This window comes from Stegostoma tigrinum, chromosome 11 (genome assembly GCF_030684315.1).
Source record: "Stegostoma tigrinum isolate sSteTig4 chromosome 11, sSteTig4.hap1, whole genome shotgun sequence".
Lineage (NCBI taxonomy): Eukaryota > Metazoa > Chordata > Chondrichthyes > Orectolobiformes > Stegostomatidae > Stegostoma > Stegostoma tigrinum.
Genome location: NC_081364.1, coordinates 62,475,685 through 62,493,185, shown reverse-complemented (window position 1 = coordinate 62,493,185; position 17,501 = coordinate 62,475,685). Strand labels below are relative to the sequence as shown.

The following is a 17,501-nucleotide window of genomic DNA, read 5'->3' as shown; positions in this document are numbered from 1 at the left end:
TTAGATAAATACTTCACTGGTCAGGATGACAGCGTTCTCGGATATCTGGGTTAACCATTTCCGAAGATGATTACAAGGGAAGTTAGGAGAAAGAGGGAGGGAGTTGTCTATATACGTATGTGTGTGAATGTATATGCTTCACCTCTTTAGCTGCTTTTCTTTTATACTCGGCCTGGGGCTGACTTCCACCTCCGAGCTGCTGTATGACCTTGCCCTGAGCTCTGAGGACTGACGTGTTCAGGAAATCAGCTGATCGTGGAGTCCCGAGGCTGGGCGAGAAGCAGCAGCCTCTCGCCCCCCCCCCCCCCGGCGGAGTCCGGACACTAGGTTCATTTCCAGTCGGAGCCCGCAAGCCCTCCCTCCCTCTATGTCCCCCGCTGGCTGCTCACTCTGATTGAGCTGCGTTCACCATGCTTCACAACGGTAACGACTCAGCCCCGTTATCGCCCGCTAAATTGAGTAAAGCAGCTGGAGCCGGAGCCCCGAGCCACCTCAACCACCCACCGTCCCGGCCCGAGATCAAGAAGAATGCCATCACTGATGATTACCGAGTGTCCACTAACGTCCTGGGGCTGGGAGTCAATGGCAAAGTCTTGGAGTGTATCCACAAGAAAACAGGAGAGAAGTGCGCCCTGAAGGTACAGTTTGTTCTGTGTGATACAGGAGAGATTATGGTCATTGCTGGGACATATTCCCTTCAGCGGGAAAAGAAAGTTTGAAGGAACTTTGATATTAAAAGAAAAAAAACTCTAAGTACTAGGATTTAAAAATTCCGACCCATGTTAGATAGGGACATGTCTGACACGCAAAAGAAAAAAAAGGAAATAATTGCTCAATCTGTGAAATTACTCCAGCCTCTTCCTGTCTGCTAAACAACTGCCAGGAGCTGGGCTTTTTCCCCATGGCCCCCTGTGTGCAGATGCCAAAGAAAGGGGATTGGTCTGTTGAGATACTGCCCTGGTTCTGCTAGTTCCGTCTTCCTGTGCCTGACCAGAGCGAATGGTTGACCTGGTGCTAATTTGTAGCATAAACGGAGCTACTAAGATTCGCAAAGGCTGCATCCTTTCTCCAGGACAATCACATTTTTTTCATACCTGAATGACCAGAATATAAAGGAAAGGGATTTATCTCATCTGTCCTAGCACTGGTCAATACACTAGTTACTGGACACATATGGCTAATTGGAGCCAAGATATGGTTAATTGAATTTCACATTAATAAATAAACAAATGAGCAATAGATAACATGGTTGGGATGTGACTGGTGTACTCACATTTGTCAGGTGATGTTTGTGAACGTTAATCTTTTCTGCATTTGCCAAATGGTATGAATGGAAAGAAGGTGAAGTGTTGTTCAATTATTATGAATAGTAGTGTTTGAGGTAAACATATAATACAATACATTTATTAGTATTGTATGGATTGAGTGTTGCTGAAGTTTCATTTGTAGTTAGTCAGCAGTTTCTACTGGATAACATTAGTCTATTCAAAGCCCTGATTAGACTACAACTGGAGTATCGTGTGCAGTTGCTAGGCAATATACTTTGGAAATGACAGATGTATTTAGTTTGAAAGTGTAAACTCTCAGAAGTTACCAGTGTGACAAGGTTAAACCATAAGCAGTTTCATAAACTAAGTTATGTTTCGCTGTTCCCTTAAATTCAAAGTAATTACAATTTTCTGTCTGCCTGTGAACGTGTGATTTATGACAGTTCATGTGCATCTTTCTTTCAAGCATTAGGGTTTTTTATTGCTGCTTACTGTAAGCCAGCCATTTGGGCTTTCAGTATTTTCATCTGTCTACTCTGTGGCTTCATGTGTTCTTGCAGTGTTTATAGCTTGTGATATTGTAATTTAATCTTTTCTAAGTAAATCTTTTTTCACTTCAGAGTGTACAGAATCCCAAATGAACTGATCTATTAATGTTTTATATATTTCCTTGAATTAATGCATTTTTAACGCATTATTAATTTTTTCAAACTTATTATGAGATCGTTAACAAGCTCACCTGATTCCTTTCTCTGGCTTTGACATTCATGTCATATATGTTGATGTTTGTTTTGGCATTGGGCGTTTCAAAAATTGGATCAGGGTATTTGCTATAGCCCTCCTTAAACTCCCAGCTTTAACCAAATTTAACAATTCCTCTTCTGCCAACAGTAAGTAGACGACCCTTTTTTTTCCACTAGTGTCGTTTCAAAAACTACTGAATATCAGTCCACCTCCTAATCCAACAGTAACTGGAGCTGCATGTTTATTGCTGTTTATTCACATAATTCAATTTATTCTCACTCACTCCCTCACACTTTCTCTCCCTCTCTCTCTCAAAATCATTTTTGATCTCACTGGCATCCACTGCCACTACAGTTTTAAGAGTATGTTTCTCTCAGCTATCCAGCTGATAAACTGATACATTGTTACTTGGAACGTGTTGCCTGGGCTAGACAGTTTTAGTTTATGAAGAGAGATTGTGAAGACTGGGGTTGTTTTGCAGAGGCGGCTGAGGGGGGACATGTATGAGTTGTATAAAATTATAAAGGGTGTACATAAGGTAGACAGGAAGGAACTTTACCCTTGGTGGAGGGATTAATGACTGGGATTTAAGTAAGGGACAGGAGGTTTAGAGGGGTTGTGAGGCAAATGTTTTTCACCCAGAGGGTAGTAGAGTGAGATACCATAACATTTAAGAAGCGTTTACTGTACAATCGCAATGCCAATGCCCACAAAGTTATCGGCCAAGTGCTGGAAAATAGGATTAGAACAGGTGGTTGTTTTAGTCTCAATGGGCTGAAGGACACTTTTCTCAGTTGTAGACCTCTGTGACTCAATGACTGCAATGTAACAATGAATGTAGCACCCTAGGGATATTTGTGCGGATAACAATTAATTCCTTGATCTTTACAAATATTACAACAATGGCTTTTATCCGAAATGTAGGCTGAGGAGGGACTTTAGTTAAGGTTTTTTGAATTTTGATTAAAACAGAGCTAGTAGATTTAGAAGATAAATTCTGCACACAAAGATGTTCGGAGTTTGAAGTAAAAAACAGTAAATGCAATCCAAGTTAACTTAGTGCTGTTGCCTGACAGCACCTGGGTTCAATTCTATCCTCGAGTGACTGTGCAAACTCCACACAACGTTCTCCCTGTACCTACATGGGTTTCCTCTGGATGGTCCAGTTTCCTCTCTCAGTTCAAAGATATAGATAGATGGGCAATTTAGCATGGCTAATAGTGTCCAGGAAAGCAGGATTACAGAGATAAGGTAGGGGCAGTGGGTTTGGGTGGAGTGCTCTTTGGAGGGTCAGTGTGGACCAGATGGACAGAATGGCCTGCTTCCATACAATAGGGATTCAATGAGCGTAGCTGATTTCATCTTGGCCTTAATTCCAATTTTCCATCTGTTGTTTGTTATCCTTCAACTCATTACTAACTAAAAATCTGTCTATCTCCTTGAGTTTACTTAATGTCCCATCATCCACCACACTCTGGGTAGTGGGCTCCACAGATTTATAATTCTTTGTGAAAAGTAACTTCTCCTCATCTGATTTAAATCAATCACCCCTTATCCTAAAACTATGATCTCTCATTCTAGATTTACCCATAAGAAGACACATCATCTCTATTGCTACTTTGATGTGTACAAGATGCTAAAGAGAGAATCTTCTCTCATTTTCTAAACTCTAGTGAGTGTAGGCCTAAATTGCTCAATCTTTTCTCACAAGCATCTTTTCTCGCATACATCTCCAGAATTAATTTAATAAGCCTTCTTTAAACTGCCTCCAAAACAATCTCATTTTTCCTCATGTAAGGGGATCAAAACTGTAGTTCAATCTCACCAACACCTTGTACTGTTGGAATAATGCTTGTTTTTATACTCTCCATTTAGTAATGTTAAAATTCTATTTGCCTTTTTTATTACATTTTACTATTTTTATTTTGGTGTCATTTACAAATTTGGCTATAGCCATCTATTCTTCCATCCAAGTCATTCATACGGATTGTAAATAGTTGGGGCCCAAGGACCAAATCCTCTGTCATCCCAATAGATTCAATAGTTGTCGACCAGTAAAAGAACCATTTATCCTGACTCACTATTTTTGTTTGTAAGCTAATCTTCTATCCAAGCTAATAACTTATTCCTAACCCCATGTTATAGAATGGTGAATGGTGGTGTAGGCTCAAGGAGTTGAATGGTCTATTCTTGATTCCATGACCCTAATTTTGGGATCAAATCTGGGAACACCTTGTTTGCTCAGTAAGTAATTGGTTTATGGGAGCTGTCAGTACCTAGCAGAATGTATTCGTGCTGCAACTCAGTAAATTCAATCAGAATAACAAGTGAAGCTTGGATTGGTTCAATTCAGCATGTTTGTTAAGTAATAGTGATATTTCTAACTGTTTAAGCAACCTGGTGATTGGAGAATGAGCCCGTGAATTGCTTGGCCTGTTTTCAACTCCCCTTCCCCCACTGTTTTAGCTTTGTTACGGTTCAGTTCCATTAAGGCAAATGGTGCAGCAGATGTCTCTGAATATGAGCAACATGCTGGTTATTTGCCTGATTGATGGCCAGAATTGAAACATTGAAGATTTATCAATGGTGTTTCACAGATTGTGTTAGTAATTGAGGGTAAAATTAGTGCTGTCACTATTATTTAAAATTCTTTTGTCTCTGAGCTTTCTAAAACACAAAAGTAGTAAAATTATATCTCCTATCCTAAATTGAGACTGTGGTTAAACATTTTTTGTTTTGTCTATTTTATGTTTGAATGACATGTATAACTGTGAGTACTGGAGGGCTGTGACTGGTGGTGGGAGCAGTTTGAGGGGAAGTCCAGCCTGAGAGAATTTCTGTGCTGTTCCTGACTGGAAATTTGAACTTCCCTTTTTAATATTGTTTTAGTTGCAACTGCTTAAAAATTGCCCTCAGCATCTATTTCAGTTTGAAGAAGAAGCTAACGTCAACAAAATAGTTAATGTTTTAAAACTTGACACTTTTAAAAATCAGGCTAAAGGGGAGCAAATATCATTCATGATTTGTTCCTCTCATTGTTCTGTTTCTGAGGTTCTTCTTTGAGGCGGGAGTTGTAAATAGAGACTGGGAGAAGAGAAAATTGCGTCAGGAGCTCCATGAAGCTGATCTCATCAGCCACATCTTAATTAGGTCAACAGTTGTCTGAGCTATCTGTCCATCCCATCCTAAAGCATAGGGAATACATGAGTTGGTCTTGGCAATAAGAATGTGGGGGCTATGAGGGTAAAATGAAGGCAAAAGCCTTAAAAGAGAAAACAAAGTGTGAGGCTGGATGAATGCAGCAGGCCAAGCAGCATCTTAGGAGCACAAAAACTGATGTTTCGGGCCCAGACCCTTCATCAGAGAGGGGGATGGGGAGAGGGTTCTGAAATAAATAGGGAGAGGGGGGAGATGAATCAAAGATGGATAGAGGAGAAGATAGGTGGAGAGGATACAGACAAGTTAAAGGGGCAGGGATGGAGCCTGTCGAGGTGAGTATAGGTGGGGAGGTAGGGAGGGATAGGTCAAGGGAGCAGGATGAGGTTAGGAGGTAGGAAATGGAGATGCAGCTTGAGGTGGGAGGAAGGGATAAGTGAGAGGAAGAACAGGTTAGGGAGGCAGGGATGAGCTGGGCTGGTTTTGGGATGCAGTAGGGGGAGGGTAGATTTTGAAGCTTGTGAAATCCACATTGATACCATTGGGCTGCAGGGTTCCCAAGCAGAAGATGAGTTGCTGTTCCTGGAAACCAAGCGGAGGCTTGGGGACCGCTTTGCAGAACACCTATGCTCGGTTCGCAATAAACAAGTGTACCTCCCAGTCGCGAACCATTTCAACTCCCCCTCGCATTCCTTAGATGACATGTCCATCCTGGGCCCCCTGCAGTGCCACAACGATGCCACCCGAAGGTTGCAGCAACAGCAACTCATATTCCGCTTAGGAACCCTGCAGCCCAATGGTATCAATGTGGATTTCACAAGCTACAAAATCTCCCCTCCCCCCACTGCATCCCAAAACCAGCCCAGCTTGTCCCCGCCTTCCTAACCTGTTCTTCCTCTCACCTATCCCCTCCTCCCACCTCAAGCTGCATCTCCATTTCCTACCTCCTAACGTCATCCTGCTCCTTTGACCTATCCCTCCCTACCTCCCCACCTATACTCACCTCTACAGGCTCCATCTCTGCCCCTTTAACTTGTCTGTCTCCTCTCCACCTATCTTCTCCTCTATCCATCTTCGATCAGCCTCCCGCCCCCTCCCTATTTATTTCAGAACCCTCTTCCCCCCTCCCCCATTTCTGATGAAGGGTCTAGGCCTGAAATGTCAACTTTTGTGCTCCTGAGATCCTGCTTGGCCTGCAGTGTTCATCCAGCTCAACACTTTGTTATGTCAGATTCTCCAGCATCTGCAGTTCCCATTATCTCTATCACAAATGCCTTAAAAGATTGCCTTGACTTGAAATGTAACTAATTAGATGTGTAGCATAGCATTATAACTTGTGTGGAAATCAAAAGCAGGAAAAAGTAATCAGCTCCACCTAGGTGAAGATAAAGTTGCCTTAGTCCTAGAAGACTGCCTTGTTAGAGAGAGACAACTGGGGTTAGTTTAAGCTGAGGGTCACCACACTGCAGGCAAGTGATAAGATTGTGAAAGTTGAGCCTACATGATAATCTCAGCCAATGTGGCAATGGAATCGGTGCTGTTGGCATCACACTGCCATGCTGCCAACTGAGCTAATTGTCCCCTTGCTTGCTTTACTTAATTTGTCTATTTAAATATTGGAGCCAGCAGTCTCTAATTTCATAGTTCAGGCATGAGTACCGGAACGCTTCATTCGTGGCATATCCCTGGATGTGATTCTGTCACACAAGAAGTGCTGTGTAAAATAAAATGCAAGATCTGGAGTGCATTGTCAGAAAGGACAGTGGAAGCAAGTTCAAAAATAGATTTCAAACAGGAATTGGATAAATACTCAAATGTGAATGTTTGCAGGATCAGGAAAAGAGCAAAGGAATGCACTCAATATGTTAACATTTTCAAAAAGTTAGCACTGGTAGGACAATTAGATGGTCTCATCCTGTGCTGTTAATTTTCTGATTCTAGAGTACCTCCTTTTTCACTTTATTAGCTCTTGCAGTTTTTTTTTGCCCATTCCAGATGTTTTGGGAAGGGCAGATAGAGAAAACCATTTAAAAATGAGCATGCAAGTATGAAATAGATACTTTCATTGTGTCATGGAGCCATACAGCACAGAAGCAGGCCCTTCAGCCCACCATGTCTATGCTGACAAACACCAGATTACACTAATCCCATTTACTTGCACATGGTCTGTATATTGTGGCATTTTATGTGCTAATCCGGATGCTTCTTAAATAGTATCAGAGTACCTGCCCCCACCGCTGAGACAGGACATTCCATATTTCTACCATCCTCTGGATGAAAAAAGGGTTTCTCAGGTCTCCTCTATACCTCTTACTCCTCACTTTAGACATATGTCCACTGGTCTCAGATATGTCTTCCATGGGGAAAAGATTCTCATGATCTGCTCCATCTGTGCCTGTCATAATTTTGTGGCGTCAATCAGGTCTTTTATCAGCCTCCCTCTGCTCCAAGGAAAACAAACCCAGCCTATCCATTCTCTCCATGTAACTGAGACTTTTCAGCCCAGACAACATCCAGGAGAATCTCCTTTGCGTCCTCCCTAGTGCAGTCAAGTGGCAACCAGAAGTGCACATAGTATTTCAGATGTGCGCATGCACAGTGATTGAAATTTGTACTTCCTCTTTTGTTTGCTTAAATGATTTAAATTGTTTACTACCACCTCTAAAACTGACTGGGTGAGCACACTAGGGGCCCATCAGATAGTCAGAGAAAGAATTATGGGGCTTACTATCCTGGTATTGTCAGCATCCATCCTGACTTTCTTGCTTATTGCCTTTGCTGTGACCCTGACAAGATATTGCCAAACGCTTCTTCCTGTACTGCAATGCATTAGCAAGGTGTATCAGCTCTGCCTGCTTCGAGGTTTACCACATTCAGCAGCTGCCTGAGATATTTTTAAGATCTGACACATGCTTCAACAGATTGGTCTGAGTGTAAGTGTGCGAACTGTCTCTGAATGGAAGTTTATAAGGTAGCCACTATTCCAGCGTTACGATTAATGTTTTCTTCAAAGCTACTAATATGCATTTGCATCGAAGTAAAGCGGTTTTGTGTGTAGATCAACCCTTCAGTTTGAAATTCACTTTTTGTATTACTATAAAAAAGCAGGACTTCCCAGTCATACTCTATCTATGTTAAAAATGTGACCCACTTCCCCAATGCCACCGATGCACTGTGCCCTCTACCTATGCAATCTTTGGGGTGAAGCTTTTTATCTGGATTTAAACAGTGTGTTGATTTGTTCCTAGGATTTTAACTTAATGCCCATCTTTGTAATGATTGTTTTTCCTTTTTGTGATGCTTCCTACCCCAATGTTTTGTGTCGATGCCTGTTAGACTGGAGGTTTGCCTTCTATGAGACATCTTAGAAAGGTGTTCATTTAAACTTGATCGATTTTCAAAAACAAGGTAATTGCACAAACTGACTGCTTGTTGTTTCTGATTTTTGATTCTCGAAGAGGAAGATCCTTTTGGATGTTGCCTCCTGTTATTTTTTTAAATGTGGGGGTAAATAGTATTTCTTCGAACCTTTGCAGAGCTGATACATTCTTCAGTGATATGAAGGCTCAATGGTTCCCAGATCCCAAAATACATCAATCTCTTGATGCAATAGGCAAAATGAAGAAGAAAAATACATTTTAGAAGATCTGTATTACAGCAGAAGTTAAGTTTTGAGCAGAAATAATAGACAAATTAATTCCAGGAAAGCCCAAGGAACTCTGAGGGTGTCTCGGCATATCATTATCTAGTGAACTTCCCAATGTGCAAAGCCAGGATGCTCAAACTGATGCAAAATGAAGAGTGTTCAGAGAGAGAAGTTGAAGATAACGATGAATGTGGACAGGCGACAAGGAGTTTTAGCCCTGTGCTGAATATTAGTCGAGGGCCTCTTTAACCGTGTGCTGTTGTGCTAGTCATGGGCTACCTTAGCTGTGTGCTAGCAGATCTTGTCAAGCAGTCCTTTGAGATCAAGCATGACTCATTTTCTAGTCCAGTTTGAGTTCTGAGATGGCTGAATATTTCTACGCATGAGCAGGTTCTGTCTTGTGGGACAGTTGGTGCTTGCAGGATTGAGTCATTTGGTGGTTTTTTTACTCCTCTGATGTCACATTTCCAACAAAGTCTATCAATGTCATCTCTGGAGGATGATAATAAATTTTGGAAGGATACTACAAAAGCCTTTAGTTGTTGACAAAGTCAAGGGCTCATTGATTTGAACCATGTTCGGCAGTTGGTGCTGTAATATGATACTTTCAACGATATGTGGGACAAATAGTTTGTTTAAAATATCATCTTTAATGAAGATCAGTGCAAGGTTAAAGTGTATATACAAGAACGAGATGTAATGGCTAATTCCATGTATAATATGTGAAGACATATCTAAGCACTAATGTGGTTAATGTACTAATGAGTAAACTTTCTATGAAATGAGCACAAACCACTTGACATGATGGGCAGTTATTTTTGGAAAGTCAATTGACCTGTCATGTGTTAGTAGGAACTACCGATGCTGGAGAATCTGAGATAACATGGTCTGAAGCTGGATGAACACAGCAGGCCAAGCAGCATCAGAGGAGCAGGAAAGTTTGATGTTTCGGGTCATGACCCTTCTTCAGAAATGGGGGAGGGGAAGGGGATTCTGAAATAAATAGGGAGAGAGGAGGAGGCGGAAAGAAGATGGATAAAGGAGAAGATAGGGTGAGAGGAGACACAGGTCAAAGAGGCGGGGTTAGAGCCAGTGAAGGTAAATGTAGGTGGGGAGTTAAGGAGGGGATAGGTCGGTCCAGGGAGGACGGACATGTCAAGGAAGCAAGATGAGGTCAGTGGGTAGGAGATGGGGGTGGGGCTTGAGGTGGTAGGAATGGTTAGGGAGGCGGGGACTAGCTGGGCTGGTTTTGGGATACGGTCAGGGCAGGGGAGATTTTGAAACTTTTGAAGTCCACATTGATACCCTTGGGCTGCAGGGTTCCCAAGCGAAATATGACATGCTATTCCTGCAGCTTTCGGGTGGCAATGCAAGAGGCTCAGGATGGACGTGTCGTCCGAGGAGTGGGGTCGGGGAAGGGGGGGTCAGGAAGGGGGTGGAGTTGAAATGGCTCGTGACTGGGAGGTGTAGTTGTTTGTTGTGAACAGAGTGTAGGTGTTCCGCAAAGTGCGTCCCAAGCCTCCTCTTGGTTTCCCTGATGTAGAGGAGGCCACAATGGGAACAGTGGAGACCTGTCATGTACTCAGGATGTTTTAACCCCTTAATAAAACCTGATGTAGCTAAACAGAGTGTTAGACAAGAATTAATATTTTAGGTGGTTATGATGCACAGGGAAAATTAATTGTTTCAAAGTAACATAGATTGGATTTTCACCCTACTTTTGAAAAGTTAATAATCTTACTAAAATTTGAAGGGATAGTTGAAGTGTATACAGGCTGATAGACAAGAACTATAAAATCTTAAAGTAAATGTAGGGGAGGACACCTTCAAATCTTAAGTCATTCATTGGCAAGTAACTCCAGTTAGGCAGTTGCCATGGATTTAAAGGTACGTATAGAGACTAAAATATTTTAATTCTACATTTTATGGAGATTAAACTTAGTCTTTGTTCAATCATATGTGGTAAGGACAAAAGGCTTATACACAAAAGCATCAGTTTTCTTGCTCATAATAGAGATGACCTTCCACCCCAACCTTCAGTTCACCTGGGCCATCTCCAGCACATCCCTCACCTTCCTGGACCTCTGTCTCCATCTCAGGCAACCAGCTTGTAACTGATGTCCACTTCAAGCCACCGACTCCCACAGCTACCTAGAATACACCTCCTCCCACCCACCCTCCTGCAAAAATTCCATCCCCTATTCCCAATTCCTCCGCCTCCGCCGCATCTGCTCCCACGATGAGACACTCCACTCCCGCACATCCCAGATGTCCAAGTTCTTGAAGGACCGCAACTTTCCCCCCACTGTGGTTGAGAACGCCCTTGACCGCGTCTCCCGCATTTCCCGCAACACATCCTTCACACCCCGCCCCCGCCACAACCGCCCAAAGAGGATCCCCCTCATTCTCACACACCACACCACCAACCTCCAGATACAACGCATCATCCTCCGACACCTCCGCCATCTACAATCCGACCCTACCACCTTAGACATTTTTCCATCCCCACCCTTGTCTGCTTTCCGGAGAGACCACTCTCTCCGTGACTCCCTTATTCGCTCCACACTGCCCTCCAACCCCACCACACTCGGCACCTTCCCCTGCAACCACAGGAAGTGCTCCACTTGCCCCCACACCTCCTCCCTCACCCCTATCCCAGGCCCCAAGATGACTTTCCATAGTAAGCAGAGGTTCACCTGCACATCTGCCAATGTGGTATACTGCATCCACTGTACTCAGTGTGGCTTCCTCTACATTGGGGAAACCAAGCGGAGGATTGGGGACCGCTTTGCAGAACACCTCCGCTCGGTTCGCAGTAAACGACTGCACCTCCCAGTCGCAAACCGTTTCCACTCCCCCTCCCATTCTTTAGATGACATGTCCATCATGGGCCTCCTGCAGTGCCACAATGATGCCACCCGAAGGTTGCAGGAACAGCAACTCATATTCCGCTTGGGAACCCTGCAGCTCAATGGTATCAATGTGGACTTCATCAGCTTCAAAATCTCCCCTTCCCCCACCGCATCCCAAAACCAGCCCAGCTCTTCCCCTCTACCCACTGCATCCCAAAACCAGTCCAGCCTGTCTCTGCCTCCCTAACCTGTTCTTCCTGTCACCCATCCCTTCCTCCCATAATAGAGATGACCTTCCACCCCAACCTTCAGTTCACCTGGGCCATCTCCAGCACATCCCTCACCTTCCTGGACCTCTGAATCCCAACACGGCAGATGGTGGAATTTGAGCAATTGACACATTGGGCTTAAGCCAAGCCGCACCTCCATCTCCTACCTTCTAACCTCATCCCACCTCCTTGACCTGTCCCTATTCCTTGGACTGACCTATCCCCTCCCCACCTATACTCTCCTCTCCACCTGTCTTCTTTTCTCTCCATCTTCGGTCCACCTCCCCGTCTCTCCCTATTTATTCCAGAACCCTAACCCCATCCCCCTCTCTGCTGAAGGGTCTAGGCCCGAAACGCCAGCTTTTGTGCTCCTGAGATGCTGCTTGGCCTGCTGTTTTCATCCAGCTTCACACTTTATTATCTTGGATTCTCCAGCATCTGCAGTTCCCATTATCTCTACGAACTTGCCAATGATGACTTTGGGGATATGAGTAAATATGAACATCATCATATTGAATGTTGCAATGGTAAATCTTTTTGGCACTAGACATTTTGTGAAAATAATAGTGCAGTTAACATCAACATATAGTTTTTACCTGATCAACCAGCCTGTGAGTTGTCAACAACTAGACTGAGGGATGACATTATAGAGGTTTAAAAAATCATGAGGAGCAAGGATACTGTGAATAGTCAAGGCCTTGTCCCCAGGGTAGTGGAGTCCAAAACTAGAGAGCATACGTTTAAGATGAGAGGGGAAAGATTTCGAAAAGGACTCGAGGACTAACTTTTTATCAAGCAGAGGATGGTGCATGTCTGGTACAAGCTACCAGAGGAAGTGATGGAGATGGGTACAATTACAACATTTAAAAAGCATCTAGATGTGTAGATGACTGGGAAGGGCTAAGAGGGATATGGGCCAAATGCTGGCAAATGGGACTGGGTCAGATTGGGATGTCTGGTCAATGTGGATGTGTTGAAGCGAAGGGTTTGTTTCTGTGCTCTCTGACTCTATAATTGATTCCAACGTGGTTGGTAGTCAATTAATTAATCCTGTTCTGTGCATTTGACAGCTTTGCGTGAAAAAACATAGACTTTTTTACTCATTCACGGGATGAAGGTGCAACTGGCCAGGCAGCATTTATTGTCCATCCCTAATTGCCCAGAGGGCAGTTCAGAGTCAACCACATTGCTGTGGGTCTGGAATCACATGTAGGCCAGACCAGGTAAGGAGTGCAGTTTCCTTCCCTAAAGGGCATTAGTGAACCAGATGGGTTTTTCCGATAATCAATAATAGATTCATGGTCATCATTAGGCTGTTAATTCCAGATATTTATTGAATTCAAATTCCACCATCTGCCGTGTTGGGATTCAAGCTCAGATCCCCAGAATATTACCTGGGTCACTAGATTAACAGTCCAGCAATAATACCACGAGGCCATCACCTCCCCTGGGATCAAGCCTGAGATCTCCAGAGAAAATTCAGAGAGCGCTGAGGCATTGTGTAATGTCTGTCATGTGTGGCATAGTTTGGTTTACCATATATGGGGGACTTATTGGGAATGGGAAAGTCCTGGAGAAATGTTTGTTTACCATGCTTGGGGAGTATCTCTTTTTAAAAATAATAACAGGAAAAAGCAGTTAGTTGGAGAAAGTTTGGAGTTTATTCTGAACTGCGAGAAAAAGGATAACCAGCCTTGTCACATAGGTGGATCTGTACTGGGAAAGTACTTGGGGGTGGGAACTGCAAGGATAAAGCAAGACCAGTTGCTAGGTATTTTGAAAAGCAACAAGCAGTTGTTGGACTGGATTGCCCCTCTGCTGGCAAGGTAATTTTAAACAATATTTTGTAGCTGCTCTGGCCACCTCCATGAGAATATGGTTCAGTCAACATAAAAGACGCATTTCTGCAGGTAAGAGTGTCTCTTCTGCATCTGCTGCCTCTTTGGGTGGTCTCAAACAATGTAAACTAAGCCAATGTGTCAATTGCCCAAATACTTTCTCCCCCCAAGGTATTTTTAGGAAGTAGATTCTGTTCAGCTAAAAGTATATCCCTTAATATTTTGTTGGTAGCGTAAAGGTAATTTTCATGAGGCATGTTGATTTTTTAAAAAAGTAGGATGGTACTGGGAAATTTGAGAAGTATGGTCTGAATAAAGTTAGAATGGAAGTTAAAATTGAAAGTCAGACTTCCAGGGCTTTTAAATATTTTAGCTTAGAAAGCATGTACATTAGATCTGGAACACTTTTTTACATTGACAATCCTATTTAAAGCAAGTTACTTCTATTCAGCATTTGATCCTCAGAACAAATGATACTATTGAAAGAAAAGATCAAGCAATTGCAAAGTTTGATTGATCAGTTCCTGCACTTAAGATAAATTGGCTGGTAGTTTTGATATATTAGAGTGAAGTAATACAGTGAACACTCTCGATTGTAGATAATGCGCCAAGGTTTCAAAACAATTTGAAAAATAACCTGAGGAAGTGGATTTCCAAACTTCATGTGACCCAGACAACATGAAGTTGTTTCTGGTGGTGTTATCTACGTTAATTTTCTTCCTGTTGGCAAAACACTAGCTCTTGTGGGTACATTGGATATGTAATAAAAAATTTTAAAAATTGTAAGATTTATGTATGTGTGGCTACAGAAGATAATATACCCATTGAATTTTATGCAAATAACCTTTTCCAAGAAATGCATGTTCTATAAAACATGAGAGTTACAGAAGATTATGGATTGACCTTGTTGCCTTAGCACATGCTGAACAGAAAGGAAATGCCATTAATTAAATGGGTGCTTGCAGGTCATCAGTTGTCAGATTACTTTGTGAAAAGAAGTGCAACTATGCAGAAATGTTTAGGAATCCTCGAGGACATATCATGCAGTGTACTACTTTGACAAAACATAGAGGAGAAATTTTAGTCGTTTATATAAATCTAATTTTTGTTTAAAGAGGGAGAACATAGGGTATTGGTGAGGCCTCTTCTGGAGTTCTGTATGCAGTTCTGCCCACCCTGTTATAAGAAGGATATTATTAAACTGGAGAGCATTCTGAAAAGATTTGCCAGGACTTTGCTGGAAATTGATGGTTTGATCTATAAAAATAGACTGGAAAGGCTGGGATTTCTTTCCACTGGAGCAAAGAAGGTTGAGGGATGACCTTACAGTGGTTTATAAAATCATGAGGGGCATAGATAGGGTGAAATACAAGGGGTCTTTATCCCTAGTGCAAAACTGGGGGGCATAATTTGAAACGGATATGAGAGACAACTATTTTACAGCGGGTGGTTTGTGTGGAGAGAACTGCCAGAGAAAGTGGTGGATGTGGGTACACTTACAACGTTTAAAAGATGTTTGGATGAGTACGCGAGTAGGAAATGTTTGGATCGATATGGGCCACGCACAGACAGCTGGGATTAGGTCATTTTGGGAATGTGGTCGGTGCGGGCTCATTAGACTGAAAGTTTTGTTTCCCTGTTGTATGATTATGACTTTTATATAACATCACAGCACAGAAACAGGACCTTTTAGCCAACCATGATGCTATTCTAAACTCATCCCACTTCCCATGCACAAGAGGTTGAAGTGTATCTGTTAATTGCATATGGTGGAATGGAGCTGGGGCTGGTGTTGGAGAGAAGAAGGGGTGCAAATAGATATAGGAAAGTGAGAAGAAACTTCCGTTTTAAAAGTGAAACATATAGGTCTCTTGGGGGGATAATTGATACCACTGCATCTGATAAGCTCCTACTGTAAACCTAATTCAATGTAGTGATATACTCCACTTATCTAAAAGAGTTTATGTACAAGTTAGCAGAAGCAATGGGCTTGGGAATTCCCAATGATATGCAGGTCTGTTGCTGAAGTTTAACCAGCTTTAACCATGCAGATTATTAGGAATAAAATTATGTTGCCTATCTGCTGTTTTGTTGTAACTTTGCTAAGAGAAGTTGCTGAACCAAATTTATCAAGGCATTTTAAAAAAATAAATATTCTCTAGATTATATAAATAACAAAACAGGGGGGAAAAAATTAAAGAAAGAGCAATATAAACTTGAGTAATAACAGCAAAATGGCAAAAGTATTAAATAACTACTTTGCCTGTTTTTTTCTAGAGAAGACCCTTCACTGTATGGTTCACAGTGGAAACACCACTGCAGAATGAGTGAAAGATATGTACTGATTCAATTTCGCTAGCAATAGTAATTGACAACAAGAAAAACTTAAAAGTGGATTAGAACACAAGTCCAGCTGCACACACCCACATTTCCCTCAACAAAATCTCAATATGTCTCTGCTGTCACAGCACACTTGGGGAAAATGTACTGATATTTGAGCCCTCCCACTCCTGTGGTTATCTCAAAAGTTAGGTTTACTCCGCTTCTATGGATCAGGATAATAGAAAACACTGACCAGGTTTCAGCACTTATGATGAATTATTATTTATTACAAATAAATCAATTCAAACCACAAGAATGAAAATCTGAATGTCATCTTATACCTCTACTGACTGAAACTCTAACCGCTTTCTAAAACAGCAAATGCGGATGTTATAGGTGGGTGAAAAAATACTGTGGAAACACAGATCAATAGCACCAGTCCACATGATTCAAAGAGGTGTCCCTTTTGTTTCTCCCAGTCCTTATGATCTCTGATCCCCATCCAAACCTTTTCAATTCTTTTGAAGACAAGGCTGCGGGATGGCGTTGGTACATTAATTGTTAAGTTTCTATAGCTGTAGACCAAATAGTACAAAAGAATAACTAACTATTTTTGATAGCATCTTTCTTCTCTCTGAAATGAGGCTATCTCCAGCAGTCTGTAGACTTTCTACTATTACATTGTTCACATCTCAGCTACCTGCCCGGGTGTCTCAAACATGCTTGATTTAGAGCAGTCCTTTTCCCATTTTGGTTCAAAATAAAGGAAAAATTTTTAAAATGGCATCTTTACGCTATTTCCTGCAGTCAGGAAGTTCGGTGCAGTTAGGTTCAATTGAGGCATTAAAGAGGGCATTGGATGATTATTTAGATAAAAATCATGTGCAAAAATATGGGGCAAAAGTAGGAGATTGGTCTTGGCGTTGGTAATGATGCTCATTTAATGAACCAGTGCAGGCACAGTAATGAACTCCTTCTGTACTGTAATACTTCTGTGATTCTGTGAACATAGATTCCAAGAGATCAAGTCATTGTTCATTAACCTGATGATAGAACTCTTTGTGAAGGTGGCATAAAATGCTGCGAGAGTAGTGCATGAGAAGTGATACACTTGGGTTTTCAAAAATCTTCATGAAGGACCACCCAAAGTAGATTCCAGAGAAGTGTTAGGGTATGTGAGATAAGGGGTCAAATAGCTGAATTGATAGCAAATTGCTCGATCAGAGTAAGCAGAGAGTAACAGTGAAGAGCAATTATTCAGATTAGAGGAAGGTTGAAAGTGTATTTCAATAGTATCCTTGCTGAGGCCACTATGTGGTTCATAATTTTCATGAATCATTTAGATTTGGAACTAAATAACTCAGTGTCCAACGGAGGTGATACCAAATTGCTGTTTTAATTCATTC

The 17,501-nt window shown here is 42.1% G+C and overlaps 1 protein-coding gene across 1 annotated transcript in view; it reads left to right on the top strand.

Moving 5' to 3' along the window:
* Positions 1–268: 268 nt before the first annotated feature.
* The window catches only part of LOC125460549 (MAP kinase-activated protein kinase 2-like), a 119,880-nt gene continuing 102,647 nt past the window's right edge, over positions 269–17,501 (top strand). The window contains exon 1 of the mRNA XM_048548115.2: positions 269–638. Within this exon, the coding sequence (XP_048404072.1) occupies positions 411–638 (228 nt within the window). The 5' untranslated portion in view covers positions 269–410. The remainder of the gene's footprint in view (positions 639–17,501) is intronic.